Source organism: Rhincodon typus, chromosome 24, assembly GCF_021869965.1.
Source record: "Rhincodon typus isolate 14 chromosome 24, sRhiTyp1.1, whole genome shotgun sequence".
NCBI classification, from domain to species: Eukaryota; Metazoa; Chordata; class Chondrichthyes; order Orectolobiformes; family Rhincodontidae; genus Rhincodon; species Rhincodon typus.
Genome location: NC_063355.1, coordinates 9,601,314 through 9,625,088, shown reverse-complemented (window position 1 = coordinate 9,625,088; position 23,775 = coordinate 9,601,314). Strand labels below are relative to the sequence as shown.

At 39.6% G+C, this 23,775-nt stretch overlaps 2 protein-coding genes across 3 annotated transcripts in view; one reads left to right on the top strand and one right to left on the bottom strand.

Moving 5' to 3' along the window:
- bicdl1 (BICD family like cargo adaptor 1) overlaps positions 1–23,775 on the top strand; it is a 298,028-nt gene that overhangs the window by 27,418 nt on the left and 246,835 nt on the right. The gene's annotated exons all lie outside the window — the stretch shown is intronic.
- cita (citron rho-interacting serine/threonine kinase a) overlaps positions 17,236–23,775 on the bottom strand; it is a 147,775-nt gene continuing 141,235 nt past the window's right edge. The window contains exons 34-36 of the mRNA XM_048611329.1: positions 22,160–22,340; positions 18,467–18,558; positions 17,236–17,328 (exon numbers count right to left, since the gene is read on the bottom strand). Of these exons, the coding sequence (XP_048467286.1) occupies positions 17,273–17,328; positions 18,467–18,558; positions 22,160–22,340 (329 nt within the window). The 3' untranslated portion in view covers positions 17,236–17,272. The remainder of the gene's footprint in view (positions 17,329–18,466; positions 18,559–22,159; positions 22,341–23,775) is intronic.

Genomic DNA, 23,775 nt, shown 5'->3' with positions numbered 1-23,775 from the left:
AAGACAGTGATTTCTAAGTGGTGAAATTGCCCAAGAATCCTATTAAATGCTAGTGGCAGATTACATAGCACAAGAAACCTGTTCTGAACAGAGTACAGCTCAAGGAGCTAGGACATATAATCATGATAAAATATACCCATACTGGTAACTAACAAATTACTTGAGGATGCAATTCTTAGTAAACTGAGATTTTGGAAGGTCTTATTACTGTTGAAACATTTCACAAAAGGAGACAACACAGCAGACCTAAGAGGATAATTATCTCTGGATTACCACTTAAGACGCTTCCAAATTGGTGCAGAGTAATTAGGATTAGAGGGGAAAGCTACAATGATAAAAAGGTAATTTTTACTTTCCAATGTTCTACGCCGATGGTTATGCTTCCTTTTTTCTGCAAAATCTCTCAACAATATATTTGGAATTTAGCACTTTCATAAAAGATAATTAAGTTGCAGGAACATCAAAATGCCTTTTTTTCTCAGCCATAAACAATTCAAGGCGAGTATCTTTAGAAAAAGAAAGAAGGGTACGTAATGAGTTGATTACTTACCATGGAAGCAGAGCAGAAACTCCTCCTTTTGCCCAGCGGCATTGACCTGAGCAATGGCAATTGGGAAACTGTAGGATGAAGCAGCAAAAATAGCAGAGGCCAGAGTCATGTCATTCTTATCCAGAAATTCTGCAGGAAGAGATGGAGACAAATTTACAACTCTCAATGATCACATTCACCAGAACAATAAAGACTAGCTTTTTTAAGCAAACAAAGATACATCAATGAAATCATTCCAAATATACTCTTAAAGGCCGTCCAACTTTGCAGGGGAGCTTTTTAAAAAAAATAAAATGTATTTGAACATATAGAATGAGAGAGCAGAGGAGCATGCAGTTTACAAGTCCAATGTTTATTCAATTAGTCTAATTTCACGCTGTTTACTCACCATAACTTGTAACAATTCTCATGTTCAAGCAGCTATTCAAATGCAATAAATATGAATATACTAGAATAATAAAAACTATAAGATGTTAGACTTCAAGGCTCGGAGGTTGCAGACTTGCTCGCTGAGCCGGTGTGTTTGATTGCAAACATTTCGTCATCCTGCTAGGTAACATTGCCAGTGCGCCTCTGGTGAAGCATCGGTGTTCTGTCCTGCTCGTTATTTAAATGCCTCATTTTGCTGGGGTGGTTGGTATTACTTCGGGTTCCGTTTTTCGGTGGTTTGCATATCAGATCCAGATCAATGTGTTTATTGACAGAGTTCCAGTTGGAATGCCAGGCCTCCAGGAATTCCCTGGTATGTCTCTGTTTGGCTTGTACTATTGTGGATATGTTGGCACAGTCAAATTTGTGTCCTTCTTTGTCAGTGTGTATTGAGACCAGTGAGAATTGGTCATGTCTCTTGGTGTTCGTGTAACCTTATTGCCAGTTTTCTTGGCCTATGTAATGTTTCTCACAGTCCTTGCATGGTATTTTGTATTTACATTAATTTTATTGGTTGTGGGTATGGGGTCCTTTACTTTTGTCAGTACCTCTCACAGTGTGGTTGTTGGTTTGTGGGCTATCCTGATACCTAGGAGTCTGAGTAGTCTTGTGGTCATCTCTAATATGTCTTGGATGTACGGTAGGGTGACTGATGTGTCTGGCCATGTGTATCAATCTTGTTGTGGTCTGTAGCAGAGGTAACAGTGGATTGTGCTTTTTTGCGTATCCATTCCTTTTAAAAACTCCGTATAAGTGCTCCCGTTCTGCTTTGCGTAGTTCTGGGTTGCTGCAGGGCGTTGTGGCTTGTTTGAATAATGTCCTGATGCAGCTCTGTTTATGGGTGTTGGGGTGGTTGCTGATATAACTAAGTATCTGGTCCATATGTGTGGTCTTTCTGTATAGACTAATCCGGAGTCTCCAGTTGTTCTTACGTTCCACCATTATGTCCAGGAAGGGTGGTAGGTTGTTGTTCTCTTCTTCATTCGTGAATTTTATTCCAGTGAGGATGTTGTTTGTGGGTTTCTTCTAGTCTTGTGCATTTGATAATCACAAAGGTGTCATCTACATAGCAAATCCAGAGTTAGGGTTGTATAGTGGGGAGTGCTGTCCATTCTAATCTTTGCATTACTGCTTCTGTTATCAGGCCTGATATGGAGGATCCCATTGGTGTTCCATTGATTTGTTTGAATTTACAGGCGTTGAAGGTGAAATGGGTTGTGAGGCACAGATCAGAGGGCTGTCTTTGATGATGCAGTTGGTGGCGTGGGATACCTGCCTTCCTGATTTGTCCAGCAGTGTGGCAATTGTCTCTTTGGCTGGGTCGAGGTTTATGAATGTAAACAGTGTTGTTACGTCAAAGGATGTCATTATCGCGTCATCTTCTATTCTGGCGTTCTTGATGATGTTGAGGAATTTTTGGGAGGAGTGGATGGAGTGAGTAGTGCTGTCAACTGAGTATTTCAGTTTCTGTTGTAGTTCTTTGGCTAGTCTATATGTTGGTGTGCCTGGTAGTGAGACAATGGGTCTGAGGGGGACCCCTGGCTCGTGTACCTTAGGGAGTCCATAGATGCAGGATGTGTTGGATCCCTCTGGCTTCATTTTTTTTGGTAGTCTGTCTTGCTGATGTTTCCTGAGCTATGACATTTCAGAGTTATTGCAATCTGGTTCCCTAACTGTGGTGTTGGGTCTATCGCCATCTGTTGGTAGGTGTCAGTATCTGCTCGTAGTGCATTGGCTTTCTTGATGTATTGAGCTCTATTAAGGATTACTGTCATGCATCCTTTGTCCGCTGGTAGGATTGCGATGTTTCTGTCTCGAGTCTTTCCAGAGCTTTCTCGTCTTCTGTGCTGAACGTGTTCCATTTATCTTTTCTGCTGAGTGTCGGGACTATCGTCTGTCTGATGGCCTGTTGTATTTCCTCCACGAGTCCGTTGCTCTTTTGTGTTTATTCAGTGTCTCTGTAGTTATAATTCAGTCCACATACTAGGAGTCTGTAAGTGGTCAGTCTGAGATGTTCTTAATCCATATTTCTGTGTTGTCCATGTTGTTGTTGTGAGGGAGTTTGGATAGTTTGTCTTGTAGGGCTATTCTTTTCTTTGTTCTGGTCTTCTGTTGTTGCATGGAGATGGCTTGTTCCAGCGTGGTTGTCCGTTCTTGGTCAGTTGCTACAATCATCCTGTGACAGCTACGGACGAACATAAAGGACCCCATACCCACAACCAATGCCAATGTAATATACAAAATACCATGCAAGGGCTGTGAGAAACATTACAATCGACCAAACTGGAAGAAAACTGGCAATAAGGATACACGAACGCCAACGAGCCACCAAGAGACACGACCAATTCTCACTGGTCTTGATACACACAGGCAAAGGAGGACCCATCCATCATAGCACAAGCCAAACAGAGACATGCCTGGGAATTCCTGGAGGCCTGGCATTCTAACTGGAACTCCGTCAACAAACACATTGAACTGGACCCGATATACAAACCAATGAAAAACAGAACCGGAAGACCAACCACCCCAGCAAACCGAGGCGTACAAATAACAAGCAGGACAGATCACCAATGCTTCACCAGGGGCGCACTAACGATGTTACCTAGTAGGATGATGAAACATCTACAATCAAACACACCGGCTCGGCGAGTAAGTCTGCAACCTCATCCATGACCCGAGCTATGAATCGTCTCAGAAACTTTAAACTTCAAGGCTCTGGTGATCAATCTGGTGATAGCACTGACAAGGACAGTTCACTGCTTGTTTTAGTTTCTTGATCTCGGGTGTGAGATTTGCACAATTGCCCAAAGTGCTCCCAGTCAAAAAAAAGGAGAGGAAGAAAGAGCTAATTAGGGCTCCTACTGATTGCAATATTTTGACCCCTGCTGGAAAGTTGATAAGGTCAACTCTGACTTTGGTGCTCTACAATGCTGAATAATCTGCCAGTAGTCACTACTGTACATTATGACAAACAGTGATTTGGCTGAGTTTTTGGAGGATTGTGGTGCTGAGTGCTATACCCAGAAATAGTCAGCAGTTCCGGCAGAGAAGGCAAAAATATGGAAGGTTTACACAATAATTTTTATCCATAATTTGTGTCCAATGGAAGTGAGAACAATAGAAGAAAAGGAATTCCACCACAGTATGTGTGTGTATTTCTATCAGCATTTCTATCTTAATAACAAACACACTCAGATGAGATACTGTGCAGGTAAAGCATAGGCAAAAGTATTTTACAGGAATTAGTCTAGCTGTTATACAGTTGCTGTATTTACCCTCCAGTGTATAGTGCTTCATCTCTATCTCATAGAACTTGTTGGTACCAATGATGATGCTGTACCCAGTGAATTGGATACAGCTGCAAGGCTCAGATGTTTCAATTTCCTGCAGAGAGCAAAAGGAGGATGAAATTTGTGACATGGTTCATTTCAATAAATCACAAAAGCAAAAGCATTGTTCCAAATGGTTCAAATGCTCAAAGAGGAAACAACGGAAATTTTTAATAATGACTGCAAATGTACAAATGCCACCTCTCGGAGACCCTGCAGTAAAGTGGATAACTAATTTAAATATTGAGCAAGGGGGAAAGACAAGTAACAAAAGGGAACAAAATACACAATGTGAGGGACAAAGCAACTCAGCCACCTTATAACCTTGACAAGTAGACAAGATGAAGCATAAAGGAAGCAGGCTGAAACAAAATTATTACAAGATTTAGAAATACAAGATCTGCAAATACAAGAAATTCGAAGATTTGGAAACACAAGTGGATGCATAAAGTAATACTATATTCACAAAACCATTTTTCGCTTTTGTTTCCTTAACCCAACGACCAGTCAGTAAGTGTGCAACTGTGACAAGGAAAATACAATGTTGGAACAATAAAGGATGCTGAGAATAATTGCCAAGGCAGTACTAATTAACAATTACTAATTTATCAAGATGAAGATTGAGGTTGTTGATTCGAAGACTAGGGTGCTGAACCTTAATAAAGGAAACTATAAAGGATATGAGGGGTGTGTTGGCCTTAATAGATTGGGGAGAGTTACTTAAAAGAGATGACAGTGGATAGGCAATGGCAAACATTCAAGAAACACATGGGGGAACTGCAGCAACTGTTCATTCCTGTCTGTCGCAAAAGCAAAATGGGTAAGAGGGCCAGTCCATGGCTTACAAAGGAAATAAGAGATAGTATCCGATCCAAGGAAGAAGCATACATATTGGCCAAGAAAAATAATAAATCTGAGGTTTGGGAGCAGTTTAGAATTCAGTAAAGAAGGACCAAGGGATTGATTAAGAAGGGGAAAATAGAGTATGAAAGGAGGCTTGCAGGACACATAAAGACTGACATTAAGAGTTTTTATAGGTATGTGAAGAGAAAGAGATTGGTAAAGACAAATGTAGGACCCCTACAGACAGAAACAGAGGAATGTATAATAGGTGACAAAGTAATGGCTGAGGAACTGAATACATACTTTGGTTCTGTCTTCACAAAAGAGGACACAAATCAGATACCAGAAATGTTGGAGGAGGCAAGATTTAGCGAGTGGGAAGAGCTGAGGGAGATCAATATTAGTAGACAAATGGTGCTGGGACAATTGTTTGGTTTGAAGACCGATAAATCCCCAGGGCCTGATAATCTGCATCTCAGAGTCCTTAAGGAAGTAGCTCTAGAAATATTGAATGCACTGGTGGTCATCTTCCAGGATTCTATAGACTCTGGAACAATCCTTGCAGATTGGAGGGTAGCTAATGTCACTCCAATATTCAAAAAGGGAAGTAGAGAGAAAACAGGGAATTATAGACCGGTGAGCCTAACATCGGTAGTAGGGAAAATTCTCAAATCCATTGAACATAAGAACATAAGAACTAGGAGCAGGAGTAGGCCATCTGGCCCCTCGAGCTTGCCCCGATCATTGATTTTATAGCACAGCATTTAGAAAGCAGTGGCAGGATCAGACAGAGTCAGCATGGATTTATGAAGGGAAAATCACGCTTGACAAATCTGTTGGAATTCTATGAAGATGTAACTAGAAGAGTTGACAAGGGGGAGCCAGTCGATGTAGTATATTTGGGCTTTCAGAAAACATTTGACAAAGTCCCAAATAAGAGATTAATGTGCAAGATTAAAGTGCATGGGATTGGGGGAAGTGTATTGAGATGGAAAGGAAACAGGTTGGCAGAGAGGAAGCGATGAATAGGAATTAATGAGTCCTTTTCAAATTGGCAGGCAGTAACTAGTGGGGTACCACACAGGGATCAGTGCTGGGACCACAGCTATTCACAATATATATTAGTGATTTGGATGAGGGAACAAAATGTAACATCTCCAAGTTTGCAGATGATACCAAGTTGGGTGGGAGGGTGAACAGTGACAAGGATGCAGAGATCCTTCAACATGATCTCAACAGGTTGGCTGAGTGGGCAAAACAACAGCAGATGCAGTATGATTTGGATTAATGTGAGGTTATTCACTTTGGAGGCAAAAACAAGAAGGCAGACTACTACCTGAATGGCTGTAAATTGGGAGAGGAGAGTATGCAGCGAGACGTGGGTGTCCTTGTGCACCAGCTGCTGAAGGTAAGCATGCAAGTGCAGCAGGCAGTAAAGGCGGCAAATGGTGTGTTGGCCTTCATTGCAAGAGGGTTTGAGTACAGGAGAAGGGATGTGTTGTTGCAGTTGTACAGGGTCTTGGTGAAACCACACCTGGAATACAGTGTGCAGTTTTGGTCTCCTTTTCCAAGGAAGGATGCTCTCGCTCTTCAGGGAGTGCAGCAAATGTTTACCAGGCTGATTCCAGGGATGGCGGGTCTGACATTTCAAGAGAGATTGACTACGTTGGGATTATTTTCGCTGGAGTTCAGACGCATGAGGGAGGGATCTCAGAGACTTATAAAATTCTAACAGGACTGGACAGGGTAGATGCAGGGTGATGTTCCCGATGGTGGGTGTGTCCAGAACCAGGGGTCACAGTATGAGGATTTGGGGTAGACGATTTAGGATGGAGATGAGGAGAGTGGTGAGCCTGTGAAATTCATTACCACAGGAAGTAGTTGATGTCAAAACATTGAATGTATTCAAGAGGCAACTAGATGTAGCACTTGGGGCAAATGGGATCAAAGTTTATGGAGAGAAAGTAGGATTAGGCTATTGAGTTGGACGATCAGCCATCATTGTGAAGAATGGCAGAGCAGGCTTGAAGGGCCGAATGGCCTCCTCCTGATCCTATCTTCTATGTTTCTATGTAAATGTGGGGCACTCTGTGTATGCACTGGCATTACTGTGCACGGAATGTGGTGATGTTAGCAGTGCATTCATGGTCAGCGGACATTACTGGCCGTGTGTGTATACATTCAGGAGGCAATCATTTCAGAGTTCAGAATAATTACTAGTTTTCTCATTTATTAAATTTACCAGTTCTCAAAAATATGGTACATAGGCCAGATCTAATACTTAAAGAACGTATGACAGATTGATAACAGTTGGCATGTGGGAGAACTCTAAAGCATGGCATGTCCACAGTAAACTGAGTAATTATGAAGTAATATTGGGATTTAGCAGGTCTTTTTATTTATTGCATTGAAACACTCACTTTGCGGATGGCGAAGCTGTCAAGTCCATCATTATAACGTAAGATGCACACTTTGTTTGGCATTGCTGCACAGATACATGGTCCAGCCTCAATCTGCAAAAAAAATGTTAGTGGCATTTGAGAGGCTGAAGAAAACTGATTTATATTTCAAAATAGGCCAAAATTCCCTAGCTGTAACCTTATCACAGTAATCCAAGATATAACATTTGACTATAGCAAGAGTGATTTCTGTATTATGACATGGGTGCAAATCTCATTGCAGGGATCCAGTAACTGGTGGGATAGCCAATAAATATAACTCTTTTAGAAAGTTAAAAGAAGCCTGGAACACCTAAATAAATGCATCAAGAATCAATGCCTCAATTTCAGAAATTTGTGCCATGAATAACTTGTGTTTAAATAGTGTGGTAATATCTACTCATGAATGAAAAACTGAATGCAATGACATTCAGTTTACAAAGAAGCAACTCTTCAGGCAAATTGAAGTTGCCTAAACAATTCAACACCACCATCTTGCTCACCTCCCAAAAAAATTTGTTGTTCTCCTACAATCAAGGTGCAACCAGAGCAGAGCGAGTTAAATTAAGTGAAGACATTGGCCAGTGTTTAAACCTCTTGGTTCAAGAGTTCCAATCCACATTTTTAAAATCAGCAATCTGGGCATTCTGCCATGAATGGAAATAAGTAGTGAGCAAGCTTGCTGTACACTGCTGGTTGAGCTCAGGGACACGAGTTCAAATTTAGTAAGTTTGATCAAATTATATTATAACTGTTCTCCATTCCAACAAGCTCTCGCTGCCCTTTTCCTTCCTATAAAGGTCCTCTGCAAAATGAGACTGTGTTGTCTCCATCAGTTCCTAAAACATGAAATTGCATGGAACTGGTCAGACATTGAGCCACATTTTTAATGGGGAAACAAATACCGTAAGGGGAAGTGAGAGAAACCTAACAAGGATAGGAATCCAGTTGTCCTGCCAAAATTAATGGCAGGACCTCACTGTAATCCTTTCACCCTCAATCTCACATTTGGCCACTTATGGAGTATTGCGTACAATTCTGGTCTCCCTGCTATAAGAAGGATGTGGTGAAACTAGAAAGGGTTCAGAAAAGGTTTATGAGGATATTGCCAGAGTTGGAGGTTTTGAGGTATGGGGAGAGGCTGAATAGGCTGGGGATATTTTCCCTGGAGCATTGGAGGCTGAGGGGTGACCTTATAAAGATTTATAAAATCATGAGGGGCAAGGAGAGGGCAACAGTCAAGGTCTTTTTCCTGGGGTGGGGGAGTCTAAAAGTAGAGGTTTAAGGTGAGAGAGGAAAGATTTAAAAGGGACCTAAGGGGCAACTTTTTCCACACAGAGGGTGGAGCATGTATGGAATGAGCTGCCAGAGGAGATGGTGGAGGCTGGTACAATTACAACATTTAAAAGGCATCTGGATGGGTATATGAATAGGAAGGGTTTAGAGGGATGTGGGCCAAATGCTGGCAAATGGGACTAGATTTATATAGGATATCTGGTCGGCATGGACAAGTTGGACCAAAGGGTCTGGTTCCATGCTGTATATCCCTATACCTCTAAACTGACAGGCTGGTCATCTGATAAACTGAAAGATGAGCAGCAAAAGGCCAGTGCCAAGATTCCACGGATTTGATTCCTGGTGATCAGAAAGGGATAGATTAAGAGAATGGAGCTTGAATGGGGATGATTGCAATTGTAGCAGTTATTGGGCATGTTACCATGACTGGCACAGCAGAGACCAAAGGCTTCCTTCCGATACTGGGAGAAACACACCTAATAGTTTTGACCAACAAGAATTTTATAACAGGCACAACTTTCTGAACTGATGGCTCCTGTCTCCCTTTCACTTGTGGGTTTTGCAAAAATGGGAAAAACACATCAACTGTTACATTGAAAGCAGACTCCCAATCACACTGAGAGAACCTAGTTTAAATTGGTTAAAGAAGTGTTTTGACAAAACACCCACCACTACAAAAACTGCAGGGAACATATAGATAGAATTAGGCAGCTTCCTATTTTAATTTTAACTTTTACAGATTTGCTACCTTCATCTGGGGTATGGTTTAATGTTAAAATTATTTAGCTAGAGATGTCATAGAATTTGTTTTGCAAGGGAAATTGGCATTGTAGGTTATGCTCTTGAGATTTCAGCTAAGCCATGCTGCTGAAAAAATATACAAGATGATTTCCTTGAACATGCCAATGATATACATCGGATCCTAAGGCTGAAACAATTCCTTTCCCAAAGAAAGAATTTCTGCCCACAGTGAACATTTGGATATTCAGGTAAATGTCTTATTATCACACAGAAAACAGAGGCGGTACATATCCTTATTTTGGCTGTCAGTTAAATCTTACAGCCACCCACATATTGACTCACAAGTTAAGGTGACAGAAAATTCTCAATGGGACTAGAATCTTCAATAAAACTGGAGATTACTTTCCCAAGTTTAAAACAGGGATGTATAAATAATAGTGGTTTAAAGTTGCAGTGGTGCTCACTTTCCCTGCTGCGAACAGGTGGCATCCTTTGAGGCTGTCAAAGACTGTAGGTACAAGCTCAGGCTGGCCTGGCAGGTGAGATTGAGCTAATGACTGTTTCACCTTCTTAACATCCACCAGACAGAGGGTTCGCTCATCTCCTGCCAAGGAGATAAATGAAATGAGTAATTAGAATGTTGCTGTAGTATGAGAGAGGTTTTGGATGTACTTAATTCGGAGATTTTATCAACCCAATATAAAAAAAGTCAGTAAAATTTAAAACATCTTAAAAGACAAAACTTATTTGGTAAAATTGGTTTTAGACATTTGGCACTATAGCAGCTTTCTGAAGTTACTTCTGAGCTGGTTTTATTGTTGCTTAACATTCTGAAACAAATCCATAAAAACCTGCAATCATGACGAGTCGTTCAAGCTCCTTCAGGATATGAAGCTGGAACACTGACCCCACACCAGGGATGTGAACCAGGGAGTTCTTCACAACATTTAATGAATATAGACCTTCCTCTGTACCAACCAGCACAATCTGTAGATACACAAAATCATCTCCTCTCAGATAAAGATTGTGTAAATATATTCTCAAATAACTTACTGCAATCAGATATCAAATTACAATTATAAACTTGATAAGAGTGAATCCCAAACCAAGTCTGCTTTATTCCAGCCCCAACAGAACATTATGCTTACAGTCACAACCAATAGATACAGAATAATAATTTGAATTTATGAAGCATTGTTCATGTAATAAAGTACCTCAAAACACTTCACAAACAAAAATTTGACATGAAGCTACATAGCATGTCATTAGAACCATGACTAAATGCTTGACATGGCTGGCACTGGTGAAACAATTAAAATGGGGACTCTCAAGAGGTCAAAATTGGCAGAGAAAAGAGAGCCTTGTACTTATATAACATCTATCACAAAGGGAATCCCAAATTACTTTACAGTCAATGACGTTTTCTCTGATGTGTCATCACTGTGTAGTATGGGAAACGTGGCAGCAATTTGTATATAGCTAGCATCTCGAAACATCAAAAATGATAAATGACCAGATAATCTTTTTATGTTAATTGAAGGACTAATATTGTGCAGGACATGCTGGATAACTTCCTACTACGTCTTCGATATCATTCCAATGGATATAAAAGATCCCATGGCGAGATGGACAGGATCTTGTTTAATATCTATCTGAAACAAAGCATGTATGACAGTATTGCTTTGAGTGTCAACCTTGACTTTTCTGTTCAGGTCCTGGAGTAAAATTTTTAGACCAGCATTTTCCGACTTGGAAAGACAGTGACCAATGCTGTCACGATTGAAACGGATTGCGGAGGATATGGGGGAGAAGACGACTTGCTGTAAAGGTGGAGAAGGTTGCAAAGATATAGATGGATTAGAAAACAAGCACAAAAATTTTAATATCAAGGCTTTGCAAAACATTGAGTCAGTGTAATTTAGCAAGCAAGGGGGAAGACAAGCAAACTGCAAACTAAAACACAGACTTCAAGCGATCTCAAGAATTCGGGACGCCAACCATCTTTAGGTTGGAATCATTAAGACTACAAGTAAAAACTTTAAAAGTGGAATAGTGGAAGCTGAAAGTGGTCGTGGATTTGGCAGATTTGGCTGTCTCCAAGGATCTTTGGTGAATTTCTACAGTGCACCTTGTAGATACTACACACTGCTGCTACTGAACAATCGATGGAAGGAGTGGATCCTTGTGGCTGTAGTGCCAATAAAGCAGGCTGCTTTGTCCAGGATGGTGTCAAGTTTCTTGAGTGTTGTTAGAGTTTCTACAAATTCATCTTCCTTGTTACCCTTACCCATTTGATTTGTCCAGTCAATATACGGTTTAAAATCACCCATGACAATTGTGGAGTAGTAGATAGTAATCAGCAGAGGGCTTCCTTATCTTTGTTTGTCATGATGCTGTATAACTTCTTCACTCGGGAATTAATATTAAGGTCTCCAAGAACACTCCCCTCCAGACCAGAATCCAGAATTTTGCTTTAGGTATGAGGTGTGTGCTCCTGGTGAGGACGAGGGCACAGACTGAAGAGAGGATACTGATATAGACGAACACCTGCAAGTTCCACTCCAAGCTACTCACAAGCAACATCTTGGCTTGGTATTCTATCACCATTTCTTCACTGTCACTGAGTGAAAATCCTGGAAATTCATTATAGCATTGTGGGTATGCCTAAAGCCTAAGAACCACAGCAGTTGAAGAAGGCAACTCACGCCACATTCTCAAAGAGAAGGGGTTGACAATAAATGTTTGTGGAGCGAGCAATGCTCATATCCCATGTAAAGTATAAAATAAAATCCTAAAAGGAGTGGATACTGGGAGGTTGTAGGGAAAGACTAGAGCTAGGGAGTCCCAGTTAATAATAAGAATCTGACTTATTTCCTCTAAGGGTGATAGTCTGGGGAATTCTGTTCACCAAAAAGGTAATAGGGGATAGGTTATTGATTGTTTTCAAGGCAAAATTATAAAGGCTTTTGATGGACCAGGGAGTCAACGGCAATGGAGGAGAAAAACAGGAAAGCGGAGTTGAAACCACAATGAGATCAGCCATGATTGTATTCAATGGCATAGTGCATGTGGAGGCCTCAAGGGACTACTCCTGCTTCTAGGTTCTACATCTCTAAGCTGTCTAACAAGTTAGAAACAAAAAATATCAAGAGAGGTGGAGTAACGGTAGAGCTGTGCATCATTGATGTATGTGTGGAAACTGATGCTTTGTTTACAGATTATGTTACCAAAGGGCAATATGTAGATGGAAACTGAAGAGGGTCAAGGACAGTTTCTGGGATCCTGGAAATAACTGCAGCGGGAGACAGTCAGTGGGGATAATTGTCTGGATAGCTAAGAATGTAATCAGGCAAAAAGTAGGCCTGCTCAGAGGTAGACAGTGGAGCAATGTTAAATAGGCACAATGGATGAGGGGGAATAGGTTACCCTTGTTACAGTCACATTGGACATCATTTACAATTTTTGCCAATTTGCTATTATGGCAGGAGCATAAATCTGATGAGGTATTCATAAGTGAAGATTCGAGAAAGATGGTGGTGGATTTGGGAGGCATCAGTACATTCAATAAGTCTGTAGAGCAAAGGAAGGTTCGGGAAGGGGTAGTAGCTCGAAAGGATAAGAAGAAGGTCATGAGAACAGACTTGAAAGTGAGCAGAATAGTACATGAGGAGAAAGAACCATTAATAATGGTCAATTATGGCATACATTTTTTGTGTTGCTTCCTCTACAATCATAACGTCAAGCCTGTTTCTTTCCCTTGTCATGTCAAAATAAAATCATCCTAAAATATTTATCAAACAAGTTTTTTTGTGGCAGCGGGACATCTCAGCTTCTTGTAGAACATTATCAGCAGAAGACAATGATGCCTGTGTTTCCACCATATACTTCTCTACATGAAGAGAATGGACCATGCAATAGCCATAGGAAGGATCCGATTCCTCTACCTGCCAACATACCTGTTCAGTGAGTGGCACAGTGCAGTTTATATCCAAACGGTCGTCTCCCTCCAATTTCAGCAATGAATTTCCCAATAGCTTCTGCAGGAATTAAACACCAACATTACAGTGTGCATACACAAACTAGTTGTTCCACATTTCCAGAATTGCACAATTTATTGAGGAAAATATACATTTGTAAAATACGAGACAGGGATAGGGCAGAGGAGCAAAGGAAAATGACACAGAAGTCACTGGCTGTTTTTAAGCAATCATATGCTCCATTCAGACCTAGAAACTCACCTTATTATTTTAGGTAAGGATTAACTTCTTTCTAAATCAGTCACTCTAGCATTTAGGCAGGATAGCTCAGATACAAAGAAACGGGGCAGACCAACAACAAAAGGTCATTTAGAGGATGGAGATTATTTTGCAGTTATGTGGCATCGAGCGATTGTTAGTGCTGCTTTCAGAAGAACCCTCCGAGATAGCTGCATGTGGAAAGCAGAAAGTTGCCCTTTAAGTGTGTAAAGCATGCATGTTTCACAAGGGTGCATATACAACATCTTCACAGCTGTGTGTGGTTACAGTCTGCGTTTCCTTAAAACCTACAAAAATTAGTGTTAAACAAATCTTACAAGAGACATTTTTAACAAGTATTGAATTTCAAATCTCCTGATTTGCAGGTCTTTCTAAGTTCCATGCTTAATAACTGAATAAACACTGGCTTAGTTGATGAGCGTCAAAAACTCAAAAGTCAGAACTGTGCAACAGGCTCTGCAGCAGCAAGCAGGAAAGGCACAATCAATTGTGCAAACATTTTACCTTCACCAACTGGGAAAGATCATCTTCTCTCCGGGTCACTTCAGCCTATTATGTAGTGACAAAGGGGTCATTCCAGGTTTATGGCACATGCTTAGTTAGGTACATGGTAAACAAGTCAAATTACTGGACATAAAGAAACCAAGCCGTGATGAAAGAAACATGAACAGACACAATTTACTGAATACTTACAGCAGCTGTCTCTGCTTTTTCACATGATCTTCGCCCACAAGCCACAACAGACTCCAATACATTGACCCAACGCTGTTTATCTGGGAAGCTTGAAGCAAGCATATAGAGTGTTTGACCAGGCCAGCAGGTTGTATGGGGCTGAGATTCCAACTTTAGTATGTAAGGCACATCTAAAGGGAGGAAAAAACTGATTAAGGAAAAGAAAATTGAAGCAAATAGCAACTCAAAGCTATTACTTGATATGTTGGGATACAACTAAGTGGTTACTGGAAATATTTTTGGGATTTTCCTTTTAGACCCAAGGAGGTAGGTGAGTTAAAGTGACTCACTTTATAGAGTCACCTTTATCCCTAAAGGGGAAACATCTTCCACATTCCATTTGATTGCTCTAAGTGGTTAAGTGTTGGAAGGCTGATACTCTTTAAAGATACTTTTGATTTCATATCCAGGCATTGCATGTAAATTTATTAATTATTCCTTTGCTTATGATTTAACAGAAAAATACCCAACCTTCGAAAAATAATGGCAAATAAAGTTATACAATTGATTTTTGAAAAGGGGTCAGATGAATGGACATAGGCTGCAGAGTGTGCGGATCTCTGTAGCTTGTGGTAGCAGTCTTCTGCTCAGCAGTTAGAAGCTGTTACCGCCATCTTTCTCGATCTTCCGTAGTCTCCCACATCTAAGTAGGCATGCTGAGAATAATGTTCCTCCCAACACATACACCTCTGAACACCCATCAATATACTTCATGTCTAAGGGCCGGTAGTTTAATTCAATCACTTCAGTCTAACAAGTCAATCACTTGTTTGAACTCTACTAAATTAATACAGGATAGGTAGGCAAGATGTCAGGGTGTTCACCTCTCACTTTGTCCACCTCTTAGGTTCAAGGTCATCTTGTCTTTATGAGCCCTTACCAGATACTTGTAATAAAGCAAGTGGGTACAAGATTCTGTATCACTGATTTAGGAATGTCAACACCAAATCAGGAGACACTGACATTTCTTGCTTGTGTCCTTTTCCAGAGAAAAAGTAAAGAAGTTTATCTACCAAGATGGCTTCATGCAAGCCTACCTATTCAGTAAACATTCTAAACTTATTCTGAAAAAATATAATTTATAAAGGGTTCTATTTCTTACAACAAAAATAATAATTAACGACCACAGGACATCCCAAACCACTTTACAACTAATGAGTGACACTAGAAATGTAGCCATTATTGTAATGAAGGAAGTACAATAGTTAATTAGTGCACAGCCAATATGATAATGATTAAATAATCTCATTTTTGAGACATTGATTAAGGGATAAATATATCCAGGGATAACTACCATTCTTCGAAGTAGTGCCATGGAATATTTTACAATCACTTAAAAGGGCAGCTGGAACTTTTATCCTCATTTTTGTGCTCAATCAAATCTTGAAATGGATTTGAACCCACAAAGACCTTACAGTGTTACTAACTAAATCACAGTTGATACATATAGTTTTTTATTAGCATTTTCTGTGAACCGATTCAGAGCAGATGGGATTCCTGAAGGTCTAAACAACCTGTATTCAAAACCAATTTACAAAATCCTCTGAAACAAAACATAAATTCAAACTACATTTAGTAAATGTAAAGTGATTGTTCCGTTTAATTGCTTTCTGAGGAGTCTCCAAGACATTCTTGTTGGTTAAGTAAATAAGGTACAACATATCCAGATGATTTTCATTCCATCAAATAGGAACAACGCAGGATATTGTTTAATATCATCTAAGACAGCTCGATATAGAAATTAAGAGCTTCAGCAATAGTCAAGTTCTAGCCTTCCAAATGCCTATCTTCTAATATTAACTACCAAACTGTCCACTTTCCAACAACACAGAAAAAAGTCCCATTCAAATGTTATAAATTCAATTATTATGTATAATTTATACCAACATAAACTAACCTGGTTTTGAAAGCCAGTCTCAGTAATGGTGACCATGAAATCACCATCACTTATTGTAAAGATCCATTTGGTTCACAAATGTCCTCTAGGAAAGGAAATCTGCCATCCTTACCTGATCTGGATTACATGTAACCCCAGACATACAGCAATGTAAATACAGTTCCCTTGTTGAAGGAGGATTATGCTTTGACTTTGCTGGGAAAATAAAAAGTGTAAAACTACTCTTTTTGTGCCTAGTACAAGCATTTTGCCTTCAATCAGGTGTCTCCTATAATAGACTTCCCAAAACCTACTCTGTTTTGAAGAAAATGCAGGGATAAACACTCTTGCTTGGAACAGTCTGGGGCACACCATTGCCAATAAGTTGCTTCTTTAAACCCTCTCAGAGCATGTATTTATAGTTGTATATTTTTATAGTAATGCACTTGACATTATACTGAACTTTTTATTCCCCAAAAGGTACTGCAGCCCAATCTTACCTGTTTTTGCAGTGTTTACAAGCTCAGAGGCTCCAACAGCTCCATGAACAGTCACATCTCCATCGGGCTGGCATAGCTCAAATTCATCAATTGGTCTTTGCCCTGTTAAAAAGGGAGGGAAGAAACAAGAGACTACTTAATCTAACAGTAGCTCTACTGAGGGAAACATTTCATTCAGTGTGTACAAAATCATTTCTCGAAAACATTTCTTTCCAGAACCTGAAAAACTGTGAAACCACTTACCTCCCTCTGTTAGTTCATGTATATGGAAGATAGCTACTATCAGGTAGCAACCCAACTAGACACACTTTCTTGCAAGTCATCAAGAATTGCAATACCTGTTACAGCAAAACCAAATTCTGTAAGCCAGTTTGGTGGTTTAAAAAATATAACTTTAGACAATTTTAATCCTTTGCTGTCACTCTTCAGACTGCTTCCATTATAGCATTTGTCAATGCTATTTGACATTTGTGTCATTTCTCGTACGAATTCTTGATTCAAGAGCAATGTCATCTTAGATGTCATCTGTCTGGTTAACATAACTCTTATGCCCACGTTACTAAAAGATTAGCAACAGATTTTGTGCCTCTCCAAAAGGGTATTAGACATCTTTCAAAGTACATTATATAAATTTTGATGTACGGGTGCCGCTCTTCCTAAAATGAAAGTTGTATTATTAGCTTCACTCTTCTCTAAACATGACTTAAGTAATCTTGGTAAAGAACCTAACAGAATGGAATCATTCTGCTTTAACAACTGTCTTCTCAGCTTCATTAGGGCTTCTGCACTGGATGTTATCCTTATCACGATTTCAGAAGCTCTGTTCAATGTATTTGCTTCAATCTTACTCCTAATACAGTTTTCATTCTCCTTGGAAATTTGCTGTGCCTCTGTCTCTATCATGACAATGATTCTCATTACTCTTCAAACAATTTTTAAAAAGAAAGTGCATAGAAATAGAAAGTGCTCCTAACACCAAATTATATAAATTAAGAACTCTGGACTAATTCATGATTGTTCGTTATCACTGGGTTTAGAATGACTGTGGATATACTGATCTCTTTACTTTGGACTATCTAATCACTGCCTCAAACATGTCTAAAGACTTTGAATAACTATAAGCCAGGATGGTTCAGAAGTGCCCCAAAATATGCCACACTTAAAATACATGTACTTCATCTCTAACCAGTCACCAGTCAGTAACAGCAAGTCTCAAAGTTAAGGCCTTTGCTGAAGTCACATTTTGTTTGTTGTCCCAGTGTGACAAGAATAATATGTCCTTCATTTGTTTCGTATTCATCCCAAATGCAGTAGAAGCACGATTTCTGGCACTGTTTAGTAAAAGTCTACATTAAGATCCCCCAACCCAAGAGAAGCTCATCAGAAATCAGAGGATTGGACACAAGATGATACGGGATTCAGTTTGTAAACCAGATTAACATGTCTGAAAAGTTACTCAAAACATTTAATACCTACCATCTATTGTATCATTTTCATAAAGAAGAACTTTTGATCCTTCCAGGATAATGTACTTCCGCTCCCAGCCCTGTTGCCCTCGCTTTCCATTCCTGACAGAACAAAACAAAACACTATAATGAGGCGGTGGAAGGCAGCACAACAGCAAAATATTAAAGCATTGGTTAGAACCAGTGAACCAACAAATAATTCTATGTATGAAAGCTAAAGACGTTGAATGAAACGCAACTGGTGCTACCCTTGACTATTTTCAGGGTTAAGGATGCATTAGGAATCTTGAACAGGAGGACAATTTAGTATCAAAATTTAGTGGTTTGGGAAGAAAGCTGGTGACATCTGTTGAAAAGCTATTCGATTCTTCTGTTAACACTCAGTCATTCCAGTTTTCCATGTGAACTTGTTTCTCACCACCTTCTGAAATGTAGAACCCGAGTCAAAATACTGAGGATGTTACCTTATTTCCTAAAGAACTCTTTACAAATTGCTTTATGTGATTAGATACTTGATCATGTGGGCTAAGACTATATCAGGTTAAATCCTGATTTCTATGGGGAGACAATCGAAGGCAGGGGACTGAGGAAAAGAAAATTATTGCCCTAGGTGCCCCTAGCCAAGAAAAGAAAGGGATCTTTGCAAAAACCTTAGAAAGAGAAGCAACTTGGGCACCCTGACTGACTAAAAGTTGCATGAATGTAGACATTAGGAGAAGACAAGCTCATTTCTTGCTGGCAACCCAAACAATGAGATAATTTGATAACCGGGTCCAAATTCCCATATGAAGAAACTATAACTTGGACAAGGTGCCAATGGAAACATACTGACCATGTATCAACAGTTTCAGGATGACAAAGTGAGGTGGGGGAATAGATAAAAATTTAGGTAGAGGAAGGAATGTATTAGTATCTGAACACAAACATCACCTTCAGTTGCCTGAAACCCAGACTGCCCATTGCACGTGTCAGCACATAGTGCACTAAGAGGTGCTAACTGGACTCAAAACCAAGGATTAATGGGTATCCATGATAGGAGAAAACAAAAATACTGAAATCAATTTTGAAATACCTCGTTATACATAATTTTCTAACTATTACAGCAGAAGGTAGGCATGTTAAAAGTCTCTAGCCAAGACAGCGGAGGGCAATAGAGGGCAAATGGAGAAAAACAACTTAACTACAGAAATTATTTGCCTTTAAAAAAATCTTCCTGTCACATTAAAGCATATCTTTTTCCCTATTTATATAATTGTTTGAAGCAAATGGTAAACAGTCTTTAAACAATAGTAACTTGACATTTGTCTCAACTCTCTTCAGATCATGAAAAATGATAGCAAATGTAATTAAACTAGAGATGGTAGCTAAATCTTGACCTGAATGATGTCTATGAATTGCTGGATTTGGCACAATTGAAAAAAAACACAAGCTGAACATTCAGCTGCATAATAATGGATTCAAACTCCAGTTACAAGATGATGGAGATGCCCAGGAAGCCCAAAAGTCTTATTATGTCCATCATAAATAAACTATACATGACTTGCCCATTACTTGCTACCACGAAACAGAATTTGGTTAGATTAAAGCTTAACTTTCCACTCTCTAGTACAGAATCACTTTTAAATACTTACACTTGTACAATTAGCCAATCCAGAGGGCGATGCACTCTGTAGTTTTTGGGATATAAAATACTGATATAAGGCTGGTGCATTAAATTGTTCATTAGTATTTTGCAGTTCACTTCTGTCCGTTTATCTGCATTCCCCATTCCTTTATAAGAAGTCCCTTTTATACTCTGATCAGTTACATTTTTCAGTCTCTCATGTGTGTAATCGGGCTGCAGTGCCAAGGGCAGACACTCCAGCATGCTGTAAACACATAACTCTGGGTCCTCTTGATAGTGTTGTTATTTTACAATTTCACTTACTTTTTCTTCTTCTAATTCCTACATCGTACCAACATCCCTGGTTATTTTTACATGTGAAGGAAAAGACAGGATTGCTTTTGCAAAAGCAAAGGGTTGGGCTTATTATCCTAGCACCAGACTCATGATGAATAGCAGCTCAAGAGTAACGCACAAAGGAAGGAAAAAATGAAAATATCCCAGGCACGAAGATAAAAAGAGTGAGAATGAACTAAATATGCATAGAGTCAGATTATGAAGCAGACTTTTAATTACAGTCACTGCCAGGACAGTCCCCAATTATTTTTGATGAACTCCTGTTCATGCATTATGGTATCTCTGACTGCTCTGAAAACTTTCACAGCTCTACTAAGGTGTTAGTCTTGATCATGATGTTAAAATCCTGGTGTATGGCTCAAAATCAGTGGCCTCTGACTCAAGTTTTTACACTGATATCTAGCAGGCTGAGAGGAAGCATTTGAGAAAAATAATAATGCCATAGACTAAAAAATGGAATTGGTCCCACTGGTTTATGCAAGTCTGTCAAAGACTGTAAGTAACTATGGTCACAACGATGTCATCCTTGCAATCTGGTTTCACTTTCAAATAAGGGTAGTATGGATTTTGATTGCAAGAGTTGCGAATACTACTTGGGAAGTGTACATTGAACCACACAATTGGGTGTTAGTGATCAGTTCAATACTTGTGGCATGGAACACAGGAACAGACCAAACAGCCCTCACAGCCCTTTTGATTTATGTAATGCATGAGATGGTGCCTGTTGGATGGACACACAGATTTCATTCTGACCCCATTGATCTTGGAGGGTTGCAGCAATACAATAAGTTATTGCTCTTAGTGGGAATGGCAATGAAACAGTTTGTTCTGTTGCGTAGTGTGTCATCATTTGTTAAATGCATTAGTGCAATGGAAATTAGGTTCTGTTACAGGTGGGCCCCGAGGAGTTTGGGAAGATGCCAGGGGCATAAAGTTGAGAGTTGTGCTAACTAGTCATGGAGGTTGTCTGAAAATAGCTCTTCGAAATTTTGATAAATCTGAGATAGTTGTTACATTGCTCGGTAATTCTTGTTGGAACTGTAGATAAAGTCACTTGAGTGTTGGCACATGAACAGTCCACCTCTGCTGTAATCAGATCTTCCTGGTATTCTTTGCTCAGTCTTCTTCCAACAGCCTCAAGAACAGAGGATCAATATTCAACGCTGAATTGCAGTCACTATGAATGGATCTGTCAATCTTCAAACACTCCGAAACAGCTACCCTGCTGCCAACTCAAGATTTCATGAAGCTATGAAAAATAGAGGGGTGCTTACCAGAGGCCTCACTTACATGAGCTATACTCAATCAATGAAACTACTCTTCTGTTGGTGCATTATAGGGTCCTCAATATTGATGCAAAAGGAAGAAAGTGAGAAAGAAAAAAGGGACAGAGAAAGAAAGAGGGGAAAGATGAGAATGAGCAAATTATGGACATAGAATTAAGAATAAGAGTATGAGAGCCATTGTGCAAGAGAGATAAAGTACTGAAGAAACAAAAATATGGCAAAGTAGTACTGATTTGAAACAAGCAAACAGAAAGAGAAAGAGGCAGACACACATCATTATTTTCATCTGTGAGCAAAGTCACAGCATTTCAAATACTTTATTTTGGTTTTCCGAGAGAGAACTTCTCCCAAACCTTACATTCAGCTGCAAATTATTAAACAAATTCAGCACTACCAAGCAAAAATATAGTTTGGTTCAGTTCATGATAGGGACACCGTCCCACTGAAGAATATTCACCTGGGAACCTTCATCCAGCCTTCCAGGTGCACATTGGCTACTGGATCCTTTAGTTGTAAACCGGGGGAGTTCATTTTGTCACGGCAAAATGCTTTTGTGAAGTGTGTAGCAAATTCTGCGGGGAGCCCACATGTTGCTGGTAGGCAAGAGGAGCATTTAGGATGGCACATCACTTGACATTCTAGATAAAATATACACATTTATTAATATCAGGTCCATATGTTCCACTATAAACCCAACATTACTCAGTTTAACTCTCAAAAAAGATGGAAGCAATACACGTGGTGTGTGGTTGAGTTTGAGATAAAAGATTCATTAAATTCAGCTAAAATGGCACAGCTGAGAGTCTTGCCAATGACAAACGCCCACATCCAGTTTCTTAAAATTTCCTTACCATAAGTCACTGAGTTTTTGACAGCAAACAATCCATTGCCAGCTACAAACGACATTGCACTGGGTCGACCACCAAGAGGTAGGAACTGAACAGAAACTCCCAAGCAATTGCAGTGGTTTCAAACAAACCCCCAACTTCTCTTTACAATTTGAACAGAATTGTAACAATGAAAAATGATTCTCCATGGGGACTGCCATGTTCTGAGGAGATGGTGGAGGAGTGATGAGAAAAACTCATCAAACACATATTGTTTGGGTGAATAAAGGAAAATGCTGCGGATGCTGGAAAACATGAAAAAAAAAGCAGAAAAAGCTAGAGAAACACAGGACTTCTAGAATCTATGGAGAGAGAAACAGAATTTATGTTTCAAGTCCAATGACTCTTCTTCAGAACATATGATTCGGGAACAGACTTAAAAGCAAATCTCAAGCTATAGATGCAGACAATTCCCAAAACAAGTGAGGGGGAATAAAACGCTTGTAGCGTATCAATAATATAAAGTTCATCTGACTGAATGAGATTATTGCTCCCTCCTGAAATTTCTGAACAGATAACCACTAGCTTCCATTTAGACAGCAAGGTTTGGAATTATTTCTGCTTCTTTTTGTACCTTCGATTCTTATGTGGATCAAACTCCTTTTGACATTATTTTTAGCCTGGCCTTGAGTCACACATTTATAAATAAATAAAGCTGGTCTTAAAACAATGTGCCAATTGAAAAATCTAGACTACGGTAACCATGAGATTCAAAATTTTATTGCTCACGAGGGCATCAATGAGCAGACATTTAAAAGAAAAACTCCAAATTCTGAACCTCTCTCTGTGGACTGATGAGAAGTTCACTAAAATCAAGAATTAGAAGTGAATTTTTCTACTCCCTTATTGATGTCATTTATAGCCGAGTATTAGACTACATCAATTTGTATTTGTACAGCACAATTAACATGATTAACTATCCCAAGGTATTTCAGAGAAGCACTATCAAACAAAGCCTAACAGAGGGATATTTTGGCAGGTAACCAAAGATTTCGTTGAAGGGCTACATTTCAAGAAGCTTTGTTTAGGTGGGGTAAGGGTGGAAAGGAAAGGAAACTTAGGGAGGGAATTCCTGAGGCTTGGGCTCAGACAGCTGAAGGGACATTTATCTAGTGGGCAAAGAATATTGATTGAATAAGATATGATACAAGTTATGAGGACAGCAGAGTTTATGAAAGTTCAGGTT